This window comes from Symphalangus syndactylus, chromosome 17, assembly GCF_028878055.3.
Source record: "Symphalangus syndactylus isolate Jambi chromosome 17, NHGRI_mSymSyn1-v2.1_pri, whole genome shotgun sequence".
In the NCBI taxonomy this organism is placed as follows: Eukaryota; Metazoa; Chordata; class Mammalia; order Primates; family Hylobatidae; genus Symphalangus; species Symphalangus syndactylus.
The window spans coordinates 21,680,766-21,698,258 of record NC_072439.2 but is presented as its reverse complement, the minus strand read 5'-3'; the positions used below and the strand labels follow the sequence as shown (position 1 = coordinate 21,698,258).

General features: G+C 49.3%; 1 protein-coding gene across 2 annotated transcripts in view; it reads left to right on the top strand.

The window, feature by feature from the left end:
- Positions 1 to 293: 293 nt before the first annotated feature.
- SPTBN4 (spectrin beta, non-erythrocytic 4) overlaps positions 294 to 17,493 on the top strand; it is a 114,017-nt gene continuing 96,817 nt past the window's right edge. The window contains exons 1-2 of one of the 2 annotated variants that reach the window (XM_055251226.2): positions 294 to 816; positions 6,494 to 6,680. In XM_055251226.2, the coding sequence (XP_055107201.1) occupies positions 6,509 to 6,680 (172 nt within the window). In that variant the 5' untranslated portion in view covers positions 294 to 816; positions 6,494 to 6,508. Of the gene's footprint in view, positions 817 to 884; positions 1,206 to 6,493; positions 6,681 to 17,493 lie in introns of those variants that run through there. The other variant, XM_055251225.2, reaches the window with a different exon arrangement.

The window sequence follows — 17,493 nt, the reverse complement described above, 5'->3', positions numbered from 1 at the left end:
CCTGGAGCGGATCTGGGGCGCACTCTAAGCCCCAGGGCCTCCCACAACCAGCAAGGGGAGAAAGTTAGGGAGGACAGAGTGTGTGTGTGCACTTGCATGTAAGATACTGTGTCACGGCGTACCTATGCACTTATATGACCCTGTGTGACTCAGTGACCGGGAGGGCAAGCAGGACTGTGGGTGACACCTTGTGTCATCCTCTGAGTGTGATCCCGTGTTACAGTGTGACTACACGTGCGTGATACCACGTGTGGCAGGCATTGATTCTGTTCTTTTGTGACCTTGTGGTGACACCGTGGGTGACACCGTGGGCGTCAGCCTGTACGATAGGGTGTGGGACGTGTGAGGTGTGCTACATGGAAGCGTGAGACTATTAGACTGTGACAGTGTGTGACACCACATGTCTCGTGTAAGGATGTGTGACACCGGGACCCCATTCGAGTGTGTGGCTGTGGGTGTCTGTGTTGCGCTGCTGTTTGTGACCCCCTGTGACTATGATGTGTGAGGTGCGGTGGTGCAGCATGTGCGGGGCGACTTCTGTGAAGGTTCGAGTGTGTAGAGTGTGTGATACTGTGGCTGTGAAGCTGTGCGTGATGTGTGGGCCTATGACACTGTTTGTGATTGCCAGGGAGTGTGCGGCTGTGTGTGACAGGTGCATTTGTGTGTGACGCTGCGTGGGCGGTGGTGACCCTATTGGATTTGTGTGGTGGTGGGTGACACCGTTCCAGTGTGGACGCCGCGTGTGATGGCGTGAGGGTGTGACCCCGTGAGACCCCACAGGAGGGAGTGACGGCGCGCGAGCGCGTGGATTCGGGGGTGAGTTTGTGCGCCGAGGCCCCCGCGAGTATGGCAGCGTGGCGAGCGTGACCCCGTGGGAGTGTGCAGCGTGTGACGCCGCCGTGCCCGCGCGAGTGCAGCCGTGCACCCCACGCCGCGGCCGGGTGTGACTGCGCGTGGGCCTCGGGCGGCGGGCGCGGGGCCCGCGGGCGGGAGGGGGTCCCGGGGGCGCGCTGAGCTCGGCGGCGGCGCGAGAGAGGGAGGCGCGGCGGCGCATGCGGATCTGGCTGAGCCGCGGGCCGGCGGGGCCGAGCTGAACCGGGCTGGGCCGGGCCGGGCCGGGCCAGGCCGGGCAGCGGACGCCGACAGGGAGGGCGGTCGGTCGCGGCGAGCAGCGGAGACAGCGACGCTGGCGGCCGCGGGCCCAGGTGAGCAGCTAGGGGGGCCGACAGCCCCTCCCCCAAGCATGTCCCCACCTGGCGAGCATCCCTCCTCCGCGCGTGCGGGGCATGGCTGGAGCCCCGGGTCTCCCCGGCTGGAGGGAGGCAAAGGGTCGAGGGCAGGACGAGTCCCCAACCCCCTACCCGGTCTAGCTTCCGCGCCACGCGTGGGTCTTACCCCCAGGCCTTGTCCTTCCCAGGCCCCCTCCTTGGGCGCAGTGTCTGGACCGCAGGGAGAGAGGCGCGGCCTGGGAAGGGTTAAAGCCTCTGATGCCACCGCAGCCCAGAGCCCCACCAGCCTTTGTGGGGGGGGTGGGGCGGGGGAGCTCGCAGGACACCGCTTCCCGGCTTCCCTATTACCTGCTCCCTTGCTTTCCATTCAATCGCGTTATGGCCAGAGCTGATCCTTGGCCTGGCCAGAGGGCTAACAGGAGTGCTAAGGGCCTCCCCATCTCTAAGTGTCCTCCACTGAAGAAAACAGTTGTAACCACCGTTTAACAGGGAGGGAAACTGAGGCACAGAAAGGCCAAGTTAAAGATACTCGGTTAAAGATACAGCAAGAATAAAGCAGAACTTGAACTCATTTCTGTCTGACTCCAGAAGAGGCAAATCGATTTGCTGAGATATGTGAGGAAAAAATGAAGAATAATGCAAGGAACATGTATGGAGGGCTTGCAGTGTACCAGATACCATGATCCCTGCATTAATAACTTACCTCTTCAAACACTGCTAAGAAACAGGTACGATTATCATTACTTTTTTTTTTTTTTTTTGAGACGGAGTTTCGCTCTTGTTACCCAAGTTGGAGTGCAATGGTGCGATCTCGGCTCACTGCAACCTCTGCCTCCCGACTTCAAGCAGTTCTCCTGCCTCAGCCTCCCAAGTAGCTGGGATTACAGGCATGAGCCACCATGCCTGGCTAATTTTGAATTTTTGGTAGAGATGGGGTTTCACTATGTTGGTAAGGCTGGTCTCCAACTCTTGACCTCGGGTGACCCATCCACCTCCTCGGCCTCTCAAAGTGCTGGGATTATAGGCCTGGCCTACCCTTTTTTTGTGTGTGTGACAGAGTTTCACTCTGTCATTCAGGCTGGAGTGCAGTAGGTTGATCTCAGCTCACTGCAACCTCCATCCCCCAGGTTCAAGCAATTCTCCTGCCTCAGCCTCCCGAGTAACTGGGACTACAGACACGTGCCACCATGCCTGGCTAATTTTTGTATTTTTTTTAGTAAAGACAAGGTTTTGCCATGTTGGTCAGGCTGGTCTCGAATTCCTGGCCTCAAGTGATCCACCTACCTCGACCTCCCAAAGTGCTGAGATTATAAGCATGAGCCACCGTGCCGGGCCATCATTACTATTTTGCAGATGAACAAACTAAGGCCCAAAGAGTGGAAGTATTTCAGCCAAGGTCACACAGGTGGTAGGTAGCTGTGTGCTCACTTTCACTTTTCCATGGAAGGAGGGAAAAACAAAAATGGATTTGGGACTGGGCACAGTGGCTCACATGTGTAACCCCAGCACTTTGGGAGGTTGAAGTGGGCAAATAGCTTGAGCCCAGATGTTTGAGACCAGCCTGAGCAACATAGTGAGACCCCATCTTTACAAAAAATACAAAAATTACCTGGTCATGGTGGAACTTGCCTCCAGTCCCACCTACTCAGGAGGCTGAGGTAGGAGGATCGCGTGAGCGCAAGAGTTGGAGGCTACAGGGAGCTATGATTGCGTCACTGCACTCTAGCCTGGGTGATAGGGCAACACCTTGTCTCAGAAAAAAAAAAAAAAAAGGATTTCAGTGTGTCCCCCTAAGGGACAATTTCCACTCTACTCACTCTACTGACCAAGACTTAGACCCTGCCTTCCTAGAATTCAGTGGGTTGGCAATTGTCTGGGTCTTTTGAGGACATTGATCTCCCAGCTTCCTCCTTTGTTAGTCTTTTTTTTTTCCTTTTTCTTTTGAGAAGGAATCTTACTCTGTCGCCCAGACTAGAGTGTAGTGGCACAATCTCGGCTCACTACAACCTTCCCCTCCCGGATTCAAGCAATTCTCCTGCCTCAGCTTCCCGAGTAGCTGGGATTATAGGCACCTGCCACCTTGCCCAGCTAATTTTTGTGTTTTTAGTAGAGATGGGGTTTCGCCATGTTGGCCAGGCTGGTCTCGAACTCCTGATCTTGTGATCCACCCGCCTCAGCCTCCCAAAGTGCTGGGATTACAGGTGTGAGCCACTGCGCCCAGCTGTTAGTCTTAGAATCAGGCCTGGGGGCCCAGAAGGTAGAGGAGATACATCTCATGTCACTTAACCCTTTAAATTTCTTTTTTTTTTTTTTTTTTTTTTTGAGATGGAGTCTCACTCTCTCACCCAGGCTAGAGTGCAGTGGTGCGATCTCAGCTCACTGCAACTTCTGCCTCCTGGGTTCAAGCAATTCTCCTGTCTCAGCCTCCCAAGTAGCTGGGATTACAGGCATGCACCACCATACCCGGCTAGTTTTTATATTTTTAGTAGAGGTGGGGTTTCACCATGTTGGCCAGGCTTGTCTGGAACTCCTGACCTCAGGTGATTCACCCACTTTGGCCTCCCAAAGTGCTGGGATTACAGGTGTGAGCCACCATGCCTGGCCAATTTCTTCTTTTTTCAAATAATTTTTTTGTTTTCTATTTTTTTATTTTCATTTGATTTAATTTTATATTTTCTGAGATGGAGTCTCACTCTGTCGCCCAGGCTGGAGTGCAGTGGTGCGATCTCAGCTCACTGCAACCTCCATGTCCCAGGTTCAAGCGATTCTACTGTCTCAGTCTCCTGAGTAGCTGGGATTACAGGTGCACAACGCCATGCCTGGCTAATTTCTTATATTTTAGTACAGATGGAGTTTCACCAAGTTGCCCAGACTGGTCTCGAACCCCTGAGCTCAGGCAATCCACCCGCCTCGGCCTCCCTAAGTGCCAGGATAACAGGCATGAGCCACCGTGCCCAGCCTATTTTTATTTTTTTATTTTTGTTTGAGACGGAGTCTCACTCTGTCGCCCAGGCTGGAGTGCAGTGATGCCATCTTGGCTCACTGTAACCTCTGCCTTCCCGGGTTCAAGCGATTCTCCTGCCTCAGCCTCCTGAGTAGCTGGGATTGCAGGCATGCACCACCATGCCCAGCTCATTTTTGTATTTTTAGTAGAGATGGGGTTTCACCATGTTGGCCGGGCTGGTCTTGAACTCCTGACCTCAAGTGATCCACCTGCCTCGGCCTCCCAAAGTGCTGGGATTACAGGTGTGAGCCACTGTGCCTGCCCCCTCCACTTTAATTTTTTTTTCTTCTTCTTTTTTTTTTTCTCTTGAGAAGTAGTCTTACTCTGTCGCCCAGGATAGAGTGCAGTGGCACAATCTCAGCTCACTGCAACCTCCACCTCCTGGGTTCAAATGATTCTCCTGCCTCAGCCTCCTGAGTAGCTGAGATTACAGTAGCCCACCACCACGCCCAGCTAATTTTTGTATTTTCAGTAGAGACGGGGTTTCATCATGTTGGCCAGGCTGGTCTCGAACTCCTCACCTCGTGATCCACCTGCCTCGGCCTCCCAAAGTGCTGGGATTACAGGCAGGAGCCACTGTGCCCGGCCCCATTAATGCAAACATTCTATCACCTTTTTTTTTTTTTGAGACGGAGTCTTGCTCTGTCTCCCAGGCTGGAGTGCATTGGCATGATCTCGGCTCACTGCAGCCTCCACCTCCCAGGTTCAAGCGATTCTCCTGCCTTAGCCTCCTGAGTACCTGGGATTACAGGTGCGCAATACCACGCCCAACTAATTTTTGTATTTTTAGAGACAGGGTTTCACCATGTTGGCCAGGCTGGTCTTGAACTCCTGACCTCAGGTGATCCACCCATCTCAGCCCCAAAAAGTGCTGGGATTACATGCATGAGCCACTGCGCCTGGCCCTATCATCTATGTTTGAATCCTAGCTACTTACTGGCTGTGTAACCTTGGAAAAATAGATCAACTCCTCTGTGCCTCAGTTTTCTCCTCTGTAAAATAGGTGTAATAATAGCCAACTATTAGGGAACTAAATTTGTGGAAATAATAAGACAATGTACATGAAGTACTGACCACAGTGCAAGTGTTCAATATGTTCATTATTGTTATTAGTGCATTACAGAACTCTATTGTTCTAATAATAACAGTGACAATTTGCTGAGCCCTAATATGTGCCAGGGGCTAAGCCATGTGTTTTATCACATCCTGTGAAGTGGTGAGGGTGAACATTATTATTATTATTATTTAGAAATAAGGTCTCGCCATATTGCCCAGTTTGGAGTGCAGTGTCACTATTATAGATCACTGTAGCCTTGACTTATTGGGCTCAAGCCATCCTCCTGCCTCAGCCTCCTAAATAGCTGGGATTACGGGTGGCAACCACCACATTTGGCTAATTTTTAAATTTTTTTTAAAGACAGTTTCTGGCTCTGCTTCCCCGGCTGGAGTGCAGTGGCACTATCTTGGCTCACTGCAACCTCCACTTCACAGGCTCAAGCCATCCTCACACCTCAGCCTCCTGAGTAGCTGGGATTACAGGCACGTTGCCACCACATCCAGCTATTTTTTTTTTTTTTTTTTTGAGACAGAGTTTCACTTTTGTTGCCCAGACTGGAGTGCAATGGCATGATCGTGGCTCACCGCAACCTCCGCCTCCCGGGTTCAAGTGATTCTCCTGCCTCAGCCTCCCGAGTAGCTGGGATTACAGGCATCCTCCACCTCGCCTGGTGAATTTTGTATTTTTATTAGAGACAGGGTTCTCCATGTTGGTCAGGCTGGTCTCGAACTCCCAACCTCAGGTGATCCACCCGCCTCTGCCTCCCAAAGTGCTGGGATTACAGGTGTGAGCCATCGTACCCGGCCAATTTTTGTATTTTTTGTAGAGACAGGGTTTCACCATGTTGCCCAGGCTTGTCTTGAACTCCTGGGCTCAAGCAACCCGCCCTCCACAGCCTCTCAAAATGTTGGGATTATAGGCCTGAGCCACTGTGCCCGGCATATTTTTATTTTTATAGAGATGAAATCTTGCTATGTTGCCCAGGCTGGTCTCCAACCCCTGGGCTCAAGCGATTCTCCTGCCTCTGCCTCCCAAAATGCTGGGATTACAGGCATGAGCCACTGTGCCTAGGCCTTATCATTATTATTATGTCCACTTTAAAGACAGAGAAATTGAGGACAAGAGAGGGGACAGGACTCAAAGACAGTCACTGTTAGAAATGGGACTTGATCCTAGACCTAACCTGCCTCTCCCTATGTGCAGGCCTCACCTTCCCCGATGGCGCAGGTACCAGGGGAAGTGGACAACATGGAGGGCCTGCCTGCCCCTAACAACAACAACCCTGCTGCCCGCTGGGAGAGTCCGGATCGGGGCTGGGAGCGGGAGCAGCCAGCTGCGTCCACCGCAGCGGCCTCGCTGTTTGAGTGCTCCCGGATCAAGGCCTTGGCAGGTACCTGGAGGAAGGCTGGGGTGGGATGAGGAGGAGGGGGAAGGGGGAAGGGTGCCCGAGAACCTTGGTGGCCGGGAGGGTGGGAAGAGAGACCAGCACTGTCCAATAGAACTTTCCATGACGGTGGAAATAGTCTATATGCATAATGTCCAATATAATAATCACTAGTCTATGTGACTTTTGAATGCTAGAAATGTGGCCAGTGCTATGTGACAGACTTTGAGTTTTAAATTTTATTTAGTTTTAATTAAATTTATTTATACATATATTTTTTGAGACAGAGTCTTATTCTGTTGCCCCGGCTGGGGTGCAGTGGCGAGATCTTTGTTCACTGCAATCTCCACCTCACCGGCTCAAGCCATCCTCCTACCTCAGCCCCCTGAATAGCTGGGACTACAGGTGCACGCCACCACACCCGGCTAATTCTTTTTGTATTTTTAGTAGACACGGGGTTTCACTGTGTTTGCCAGGCTGGTTTCGAACTTATGACCTTAAGTGATCCACTTGATTTGGCTTCCCAAAGTGCTGGGATTACAGGCATGAGCCACTGCACCCGGCCCAGTTTTTTTTTTTTTTTTTGAGACAAGAGTTTCACTCTTGTTGCCCAAGCTGGAGTGCAGTGGCGCGATCTCGGCTTACTGCAACCTCCGCCTCCCAGGTTCAAGCGATTCTCCTGCCTCAGCCTCCCTAGTAGCTGGGATTACAAGGCATGTGCCACCACGCCCAGCTAATTTTGTATTTTTAGTAGAGACGGGGTTTCTCCATGTTGGTCAGGCTGGTCTCAAACTCCCAATCTCAGGTGATCCACCTGTCTCGGCCTCCCAAAGTGCTGAGGTTACAGGCATAAGCCACGGCACCCAGCCTGTTTTAATTAAATTTAAATAGCCACATGTGGCTTGTGACTGCTGTATGGGGCAGCGCAGCCTTAGAGCCTTAGAAATGTACAGTCCCAGAATGGTGGGACTTTGTAAGCATATTCCCTTAGAATCCCGAAATGCAGAGCCATCAGATCCTTGGAACTTGAAACGTCTAAGAGATTCTTAGACCTCTCGAAATGAAGACCTTTGGCCAGGTGCGGTGGCTCACGCCTGTAATCCCAGCACTTCGGGAGGCCAAGGTGGACAGATCTCTTGAGTGCAGGAGTTCGAGACCAGGCTGGCCAACATAGTGAAACCCTGTCTCTACTAAAAATTAAAAAAAAAAAAAATTAGCTAGGCGTGGTGGCATGCATCTGTAGTCCCAGCTATTCGGGAGGCTGAGGTGGGAGGATGGCCTGAGACCGTGAGGTGGAGATTGCAGTGAGTCAAGATCGTGCCACTGCACTCCAGCCCCGGCAATAAAGCAAGAACCTATCTCAAAAAAAAAAAAAAAAAAAAAAAAGAGCTTTGGAAATGTGGAACATTATCATCACAGACCTAAGAAATTTTAGTCATTGTTCCCTAGGATCATAGGCCCTTAGAAACCAAAACTGTAATACATAGGAACCTTTGGGACTTTATAATACTAAACCTTTGGAGTTTCCAATAAGAAATGTGGATCTTGAGAAATTTGACATAGAGTGACCAAAACCTTCCTGCTTTTACCACTGAAACTCTCAGCCTTGGGCCAACCAGTACAGTGGGTCACCCTACCATTTTTTTTTTGTTTGTTTTGAGACAGGGTCTCACTCTTTCACCCAGGCTGGAGTGCAGTGGTGTGATCATGGCTCACTGCAGCCTCGAACTCCTGGGCTCAAGTGATCCTCCCACCTCAGCCTCCTGAATAGCTGGAACTACAGTCATGCGCCACCATGCCTGGCTAATTAAAAATAATTTTTTTTTTTTGGCCAAGCATGGTGGCTCATGCCTGTAATCCCAGCACTTTGGGAGGCTGAGCCTGATGGATCACTTGAGGTCAGGAGTTTGAGACCAGCCTGACCAACACAGTGACACTACTAAAAGTACAGAAATTAGCCGGGTGTGGTGGTGGGCACCTGTAATCTCAGCTACTCGGGAGGCTGAGGCAGGAGAATCACTTGAACCCGGGAGATGGAGGTTTTAGTGAGCTGAGATCACACCGTTTCAATCCAGCCTAAGTGACAAGAGCGAAACTCCATCTCAAAACAAAAAAAAAAATTTTTTTTTGTAAGATGGGGTCTTGCTATGTTGCCCAGGCTGGTCTGGAACTCCTGGGCTCAAACAATCCTCCCACCTCAGCCTCAGAAAGTGCTTTGATTACAGGGGTAAGCCAGAGTGCCTAGTAGTCACCCTACTTTGATGTATCAGAACAATATTAGCAAAGACCAGAGAACTTTATAGTTATAGAAAGACCTTAGACCTTTAGAATTATAGACCCTCGAACCTTAGTACTTAGTATTCATAGAGGTTTGGAACCTTAGAAGTGTTTAATCATCAGCACTAAAACTGGCAAAGACCCTGAGGAGCCTCAGAGATATGGAACTTCATAATCATAAGCCTTTAAAACATGGCACTGTAGCACCTTTGACCCTTGGGACCTTAACATCTTAGAAACACGGAGTGCTGGAATCATAAAATATAGATGATCGTAATCATGAATTCTTAAAACCCAAAGGTCAGAATCAGTTCCCTCCAAATCTTAGAACTTTAGTAACTCAGCAGTTTATAATCACAGGATGGATCTCTGATACTAAGATTTTTGGAACTTTATTTATTTATTTATTTGTTTGAGAGGGAGTCTCGCTCTGTTGCCCAGGCTGGAGTGCAGAGTCAGCTCACTGCAACCTCCACCTCCCAGGTTCATGCGATTCTCCCGCCTCGGCCTCCTGAGTAGCTGGGACTACAGGCCCGCACCACCATTCGTGGCTAATTTTTGTATTTTTAATTGAGGCGGGGTTTCACCATGATGGCCAGACTGGTCTTGAACTCCTGGGCTCGGGCAATCCACCCGCCTCGGCCTCCGAAAATGCTAGGATTACAGGCATGAGCCATGGCGCTGGCTCAAGAAACCTGGCTGATCTAGAAACCTGTAGTCCCAGCACTTTGAGAGGCCGAGGCGGGCGGATCACTTGAGCCCAGGAGTTCGAGACCAGCCTGGCAAACATGGTGAAACCCCGCCTCAATTAAAAATATAAACATTAGCCAGGTGTGGTGGCACATGCCTGTAGTTCCAGCTAGTCGAGAGGCTGAGGTGGGAGAATCTCCTGAGCCCAGGAAGCAGAGGTTGCAGTGAGCCGAGATTGTGCCACTGCACTCCAGCCTGGGCAACAGGATGAGACCCTGTCTCAAAACAATAAGAAAACTGGCTAGGCGCGGTAGCTCACGCCTGTAATCCCAGCACTTTGGGAGGCCAAGGTGGGCGGATCACTGGAGGTCGGGAGTTTGAGACCAGCGTGGCCAACATGGCAAAACCTTGTCTCTATTAAAAATACAAAAATTAGCTGGGTGTGGTGGCGCGTGCCGGTAATCCCAGCTACTTAGGAGGGTGAGGCAGGAGAATAGCCTGAACCTCAGAGGCAGAGGTTGCAGTGAGCCGAGATCGTGCCATTGTACTCCAGCCTAGGCGTCAATAGTGAAACTCTGTCTCAAAAAAAAAAAAAAGAGAGAGAGAGAGAGAGAAATCTGTATGTGCCACAAAGTATGAACCAGATTCAACTGGTGGATTGCCAGCTTTGTCTGATCTAGAAACCTAGACTGATGAAAACATACACTCATGGAAACTTACAGTCACACTTTTAGAGCCTTAGAACCTTAAAAAAGGTAGGAACATGTCAACTTAGAATTCTAGAATTTACTAATTTAGTGTAAGTGAGTTTGTTTTTAGTTTTTTTGTTTTGTTTTGTTTTTGAGACGGAGTCTCGCTCTGTCGCCCAGGCTGGAGTGCAGTGACACTATCTCAGCTCACTGCAAGCTCCACCTCCTGGGTTCATGCCATTCTTCTGCCTCAGCCTCCCGAGTAGCTGGGACTACAGGCGCCCGCCACCATGCCCGTCTAATTTTTTGTATTTTTAGTAGAGATGGGGTTTCACCGTGTTAGCCAGGATGGTTTCAATCTCCTGACAGCGTGATCCACCCGCCTTGGCCTCCCAAAGTGCTGGAATTACAGGCATGAGCCACCGCGCCCGTCCTGTTTTAGTTTTTGTTTGTTTTTTGAGGAGGAGGGGGTCTCTCCATGTTGCCTAGACAGGTCTCAAACTCCTGGTGTCAACTCAGCCTTCTGAGTAGCTGGGATTACAGATGTGTACCACCACTCCCAGCTGTAGAATTTATTATTATTATTATTATTATTATTATTATTATTATTATCATCATTATTATTATTTGGACTGCTGCCCAGGCTGGAGTGTGGTGATAAAAATCATAGCTCACTGCAACCGCCAACTCCTGGGCTCGAGCAATCCTCCCACCTTAGCCTCCCGAGTAGCTGGGACTACAGGCATGCACCACCATGCCCAGCTAATTTTCTTCTTATTTTATTTTATTTTTTTGTAGAGACAGGGTCTCGCAATGTTGTCCAGGCTGAACTTGAACTCCTGGACTCAAGTGATCCTCCCACCTTGGCCTCCCAAAGTGTTGGGATTACAGGTGTGAACCACTGGAATTAATTTTATCTAGAAAGTATTAATGCAGTGCCTGCTGTGTGCCTGGCCCATTCTGGACAACACGAGGGGCATAGTGGTGACTGAGGCAGCCCGGGTCCTGCCCCCACAGGGCTCACAGGTCAGTGAGAGAGAGAGATCCGGTTAGACAATGATGACCCAGAGGGGTCAGAGACAGGGTAGGGGAGGCACAGGCAGAGAGGTTGGGGCTGTTGACAGAGAGGCACAAGCATTGGCTGTGATGGGGAAGCCCAAGGACTGTGGGAGCTCATAGGGTGTACTTGATCCAGCCTGGAGAATCAAGGAGGGCTTCTTGGAGAAGGAGAGGCCTAAGTTCAGGCCTAAAGGATGAATTGGCCTGAACACCGGCGTGAAGAGTGGAAGGTATTCTAGGTAGAGGGAACTGCATATGCAAGGCCTCCAGAAGTTGGGAGTGGCTTGACTGAGAGGATACAGGTGAGGAGTAAATGATGATGGGAGAGGAGCCAGTGGAAGCCAGATCCTTCTTTTTTTCTGAGACCGAGTTTCGCTCTTGTTGCCCAGGCTGGAGTGCAATGCCGCAGTCTCGGCTCACTGCAACCTCCGCCTCCTGGGTTCAAGCGATTCTCCTGCCTCAGCCTGCTGAGTAGCTGGGATTACAGGCGCCTGTAACCTTGCCTGGCTAATTTTTGTAGTTTTAGTACAGATGGGGGTTTCACCATGTTGGCCAGGCTGGTCTTGAACTTCTGACATCGGGTGACCCACCCGCTTCAGCTTCCCAAAGTGCTGGGATTACAAGCATAAGCCACTGAGCCTGGCAGAAGCCAGATCTTAAAGGGCCTTGCAGGGTACCAGGGAGCTATGGAAAGATTTTAAACAGAGGTGGGATATGGTAAGATGAGAATTAAGGACTCTCCAAATCTTAGAACCATGCTTCTGAGAGCATCTTGCCCAGGGAAATGTAGAAATCCCCTTTAAGATAAAAAAAAAAAAAAAATCCTCTCCAGCTTGGGCAACAAAGCAAGATCCTGTATGTACAAAAATTTAAAAATTAACTGGCCACAGTGGCATGTGCCTATATTACTCTGGAGGCTGAGGCAGGAGGATCGCTTGAGCCCAGGAATTGAAGGCAGTGATCTATGATGGCACCACTGCATTCCAACCTTCCAGCTTGGGCAACAGAGTGAGATCCCACCTCAAGAAATTGTATTTTATTTTCTTTTTTTTGAGACAGAGTCTCGCTCTGTCGCCCAGGCTGGAGTGCAATGGCGCGATCTTGGCTCACTACAACCTCTGCCTCCTGGGTTCAAGCTGTTCTCCTTCCTCTGCCTCCTGAGTAGCTGGTATTACAGGCGCCCATCACCACGCCCAGCTAATGTTTTGTATTTTTAGTAGAGATGGGGTTTCACCATGTTGGCCAGGCTGGTCTTGAACTCCTGACCTCAAGTGGTCCACCTGCCTCAGCCTCTCAAAGTGCTGGGATTACAGGCATGAGCCACGCCTGGCCTGTATAATTTTCATAACTGCTCACAAATGCACAACTCTGCTTAAATCTCCCATGCTTAGGGTTCACATGTAGCTCTACAAGTAAAACACATTTATAGAGGAACTCCAGACCCCAAACCAGTAACATTCAGCTTAATAGTAACTTCATGATGCTGCTCTCCTGCTGAAACCACCTTGCTGCTCAAAGTGCAAATGTGACGTAGACCAATATGCTGCATTTCTTTTCTTTTTTTTTTTTATGGGCAGTTTTTATTTTTAATCTTTATAGTTTTCAGCGTTTTCTAAAGTACTAAAAATTATTTTTAATTTTTTTTCTTTCACTGTCACAGCCCTTTCATTATAGAAGCAAGCTGCATTTCTTTTGCATCCCTTTGCCCAGCTCTCTCATGGTTTTTCTCCCGCTTTTATTTTGAGGCAGAGTCTCGCTCTGCCACCCAGGCTGGAGTGCAGTGGTGCGATCACGGCTCACTGCAGCCTCTACCTCCCAGGTCACCTGTAATCCTAGCACTGAGGCTGAGATGGGAGCATCACTTGAGCCCAGGAGTTTGAGACCAACCTGGGCAACATAGTGAGACCCTGTCTCTATCAATTTTTTCAACATTATGGAAAATTGTTTGGACCCCACGTTCAGTGTGTTCTCCTGCTCACCCTCCACAGTTTGTGGCTCACTACTGTCATTGATCTGTGTGACACCTCTCTCCAATTCTCTTTTATTCCCAAATCTCAAATCAATTTCTTCTCCCCTGTAGGCAACCACTGACATTGTTTTGTTTTGTTTTTTAAATAAAGATGGGGTCTTGCTATGTTGCCCAGGCTGGTCTTGAACTCCTGGGCCCAAGCAATTCTCCCACCTCGACCTCCTAAAGTGTTGGGAAGCCACTGCTTCTCACCCCATTCAGATAGTTTTCAATGTGAATCTTTTTCTTTGCATGAGGACAATTTTGCAAAATGTGCATTGCTAACGAGTAAGCATATATATATATATATATATATATTTAACTTTTTATTATTATAGTAGTTCATGACACAGAATGGCAGATAAATCATGCCAATATTTCCACAAATGAGTACTCTCTTGTAACCAGCACCCATATTAAAAAACAGAGGGCCGGGCACGGTGGCTCACGCCTGTAATCCCAGCACTTTGGGAGGCCAAGGCGGGTGGATCACGAGGTCAGGAGATCGAGACCATCCTGGCTAAAACGGTGAAACCCTGTCTCTACTAAAAATACAAAAAATTAGCCGGGCGTGGTGGCAGGCGCCTGTAGTCCCAGCTACTCAGGAAGCTGAGGCAGGAGAATGGCGTGAACCCGGGAGGCGGAGCTTGCAGTGAGCCGAGATCGCGCCACTGCACTCCAGTCTGGGCAACAGAGCGAGCAGAGCGAGACTCCGTCTCAAAAAAAAAAAAAAACAGAATATACAATGGGGTGTGGTGACTCATGCCTGTAATCCGAGTGCGTTGGGAAACCAAGGCATGATGATCACTTGAGGCCAGGAGTTCAAGACCAGTCTGGGCAACATAGAGAGACCCCATCTCCACAAAAAAAAAAAAAAAAAATTAGCTGGGCGGAGCCAGGCGCGGTGGCTCACGCCTGTAATCTCAGCACTTTGGGAGGCAGAGGCAGGTGGATCACGAGGTCAGGAGATCGAGACCATTCTGGCTAACGCAGTGAAACCCTGTCTCTACTAAAAATACAGAAAATTAGCTGGGTGTGGTGGTGGGCACTTGTAGTCCCAGCTACACGTGAGGCTGAGGCAGGAGAATGGTGTGAACCCGGGAGGCGGAGCTTGCAGTGAGCGGAGATCAAGCCAGTGCACTCCAGCCCGGGAAACAGAGAGACTCCGTCTCAAAAAAAAAAAAAAAAAAAAAAATTAGCTGGGCGTGGTGGCACGAGCCTGTAGTCCTAGCTACTCAAAAGACTGAGGTGGGAAGATTGCTTGAGCCCAGGAGTTCCAGGCTGTAGTGACCTAAGAAGGTGCCACTGCCCTCCAGCCTGGGCAACAGGATGAGATACCATCTCTAAAAAACAAACAGAATGTGACATATGACAGCTCCCGAAAAACATCCTCACGCCACCTCCCTGTTACTACAGTCCAAGGGTGTACTCTCTTAACTTCTAACAGCTCAGCTTCATTTTGCTGGTGTTTTAACTTTCTATAAATGGAATAATGCACTGTGTGTTGTTCTGTGTCTGGCTTTATTCACTCAACATTATGCTTGTGGGAGATTCATCCATGTCTCCCTGTGCTTGTGGGTTGGTCCTTCTCCTTGCTGTGTAGTGTTGCATGGTGTGAATGTGCCACAGTGTGTTTATGCATTCACCTGTCGATGAGCATTTGGGTTGCTGCTAGTTTGGGGCTACTATAAATGGTGGTGTTGGGCCAGGCGCGGTGGCTCATGCCTGTAATCCCAGCACTTTGGGAGACCAAGACGGGAGGATTACTTGAGGCCAGGAGTTCAAGAGCAGCCTGGGCAATACAGCAGGACCCCATCTCTACTAAAAATACAAAAAAATTTGCTGGTTGTGGTGGTGCATGCCTGTAATTTCAGCTACTTGTGACGCCGAGGCAGGAAAAGCACTTGAACCTAGGAGGCGGAGGTTGCGGTGAGCCAAGATAGTGCCACTGGACTCTAGCCTGGGTGACAGAGTGAGACTCTGTCTTAAATAAATAAATACATAAAATAAATGGTGGTGTTCTCAAGTTTCTAGTACACATTCTTGGTGGGCATAAGCGCTTGTTTCTGGTGGTTTATACCCACCCAGGAGTGAAGTTGCCCAATCATAGAGTAAGGGTATATATTTTATTTTACATATATATGTATTTGTTGTTGTTAATTGAGACGAGGTCTCGTTATGTTGCTCAGGCTGGTCTCCAACTCCTAGGCTCAAGCAGTCCTCCTGCCTTGGCTGCCCAAAGTGTTTGGATTACAGGTGTGAGCCATACGCCTGGCCAAGTGAGTGTATATCTAACTTTAGTAGAGACTGCCGGTTTGTATCATTTTATATTCCCACCAGCAGTGTACCAGAGATACAGTTGCTGTGCACCCCACCCTTGCTATGGTCAGTCTTTTTTTTTTTTTTTTAAGACAGAGTCCCACTCTGTCGCCCAGGCTGGAGTGCAGTGGTGCAATCTCAGCTCACTGCAACCTCTGCCTCCTGAGTTCAAGCAATTCTCCTGTCTCAGCCTCCTGAGTAGCTGGGATTACAGGCGCACACCACCACGCCCAGCTAATTTCTGTATGTTTAGTAGAGACAGGGTTTCACCATGTTGGCCAGGCTGGTCTCGAACTCCTGACCTCAGGTGATCTGCCTGCCTCGGTCTCCCAAAGTGCTGGGATTACAGGCGTGAGCCACCATGCCCAGCTGATGGTCAGTCTTTTAAATTTTAGCCATTCTGGTGGCTGTGCATTCTGTTGTGGTTTTACTTTGCATTTTCCTGATGACTAAGAACAATGAAGAAGGTGAAGCACATTTTCCTACATTTATTGGCCATTCAAATATCCTTTAGTGAGATGCCCATTCAAGTCTTTTTTTTTTTTCTTTTGAGATGGAGTCTTGCTCTGTTGCCCAGGCTGGAGTGCCGTGGCATGATCTTGGCTCACAGCAACCTCCACCTTCCGGGTTCAAGTGATTCTCCTGCCTCAGCCTCCTGAGTAGCTGGGATTACAGGCATGTGCCACCACACCTGGCTAATTTTTGTATTTTCAGTAGAGACAGGGTTTCACCATGTTGGTCAGGCTGGTCTCAAACCTCCCAAAGTGCTGGGATTACAGGCATGAGCCACCGAGCCCGGCCCCATTCAAGTCTTTTGCCCATTTTCTTATTAATTTGTCTGCCTCTGATTAACAGATTTTTTCTTTTCTTTCTTTCTTTCTTTTTTTTCTTTTTTGAGACAGGATCTCACTCTATCATATCACCCTGGCTAGAGTGCAGTGGCATGATTTCGGCTCGCTGCAACCTCCACCTTCTGGGTTCAAGCGGTTCTCCTGCCTCAGCCTCCCCAGTAGCTGGGACTACAGGTGCATGCCACCATGCTCAGCTAATTTTTGTATTTTTAGTAGAGACAGGTTTTGCCATGTTGGCCAGGCTCATCTTAAACTCCTGACCTCAAGTGATTCTCTCACCTCGGCCTCCCAAAGTGCTGGAATTACAGGCGTGAGCCACTGCACCCGGCCTAAAAGCCTTATTTTAGTCCTTTCACATTTGGATTTGTAAGCTGAATGAAGTTTATTTGTATGTATTATTGTGTACAGTGCAGGTCAGTTTGTTTTCTTCTCCCATATGGATATCCAGTTGACTCAGCTGCATTTATTTATCCTTTCCCTACTGAACTGCAGTGTCACTTTGTCATAAATCTGAGAGCCACTTATCTATGGGTTTCTGCATGCAGGTATTGCTAACTGATACAAGTTTTATCATGTTACAGATTGCATTCTTTTCTTTTTCTTTTTTTTTTTTTTTTTTGAGACAGAGTCTCACTCTGTCTCCCAGGCTGGCGTGCAGTGGCACAATCTCGGCTCACTGCAATCTCCGCCTCCTGGGTTCAAGCGATTCTCCTGCCTCAGCCTCCAGAGTAGCTGGGATTACAGGTGCCCACCACCACACCTGGCTAATTTTTGTATTTTCAGTAGGGACGGGGTTTCGCCATGTTGGCCAGGCTGGTCTCGAACTTCTGACCTCAGGTGATCCATCCGTCTTGGCCTCCCAAATTGCTGGGATTATGGCTGTGAGCCACCACGCCCGGCCACATTATTTTTTTTTTATTCAGAAC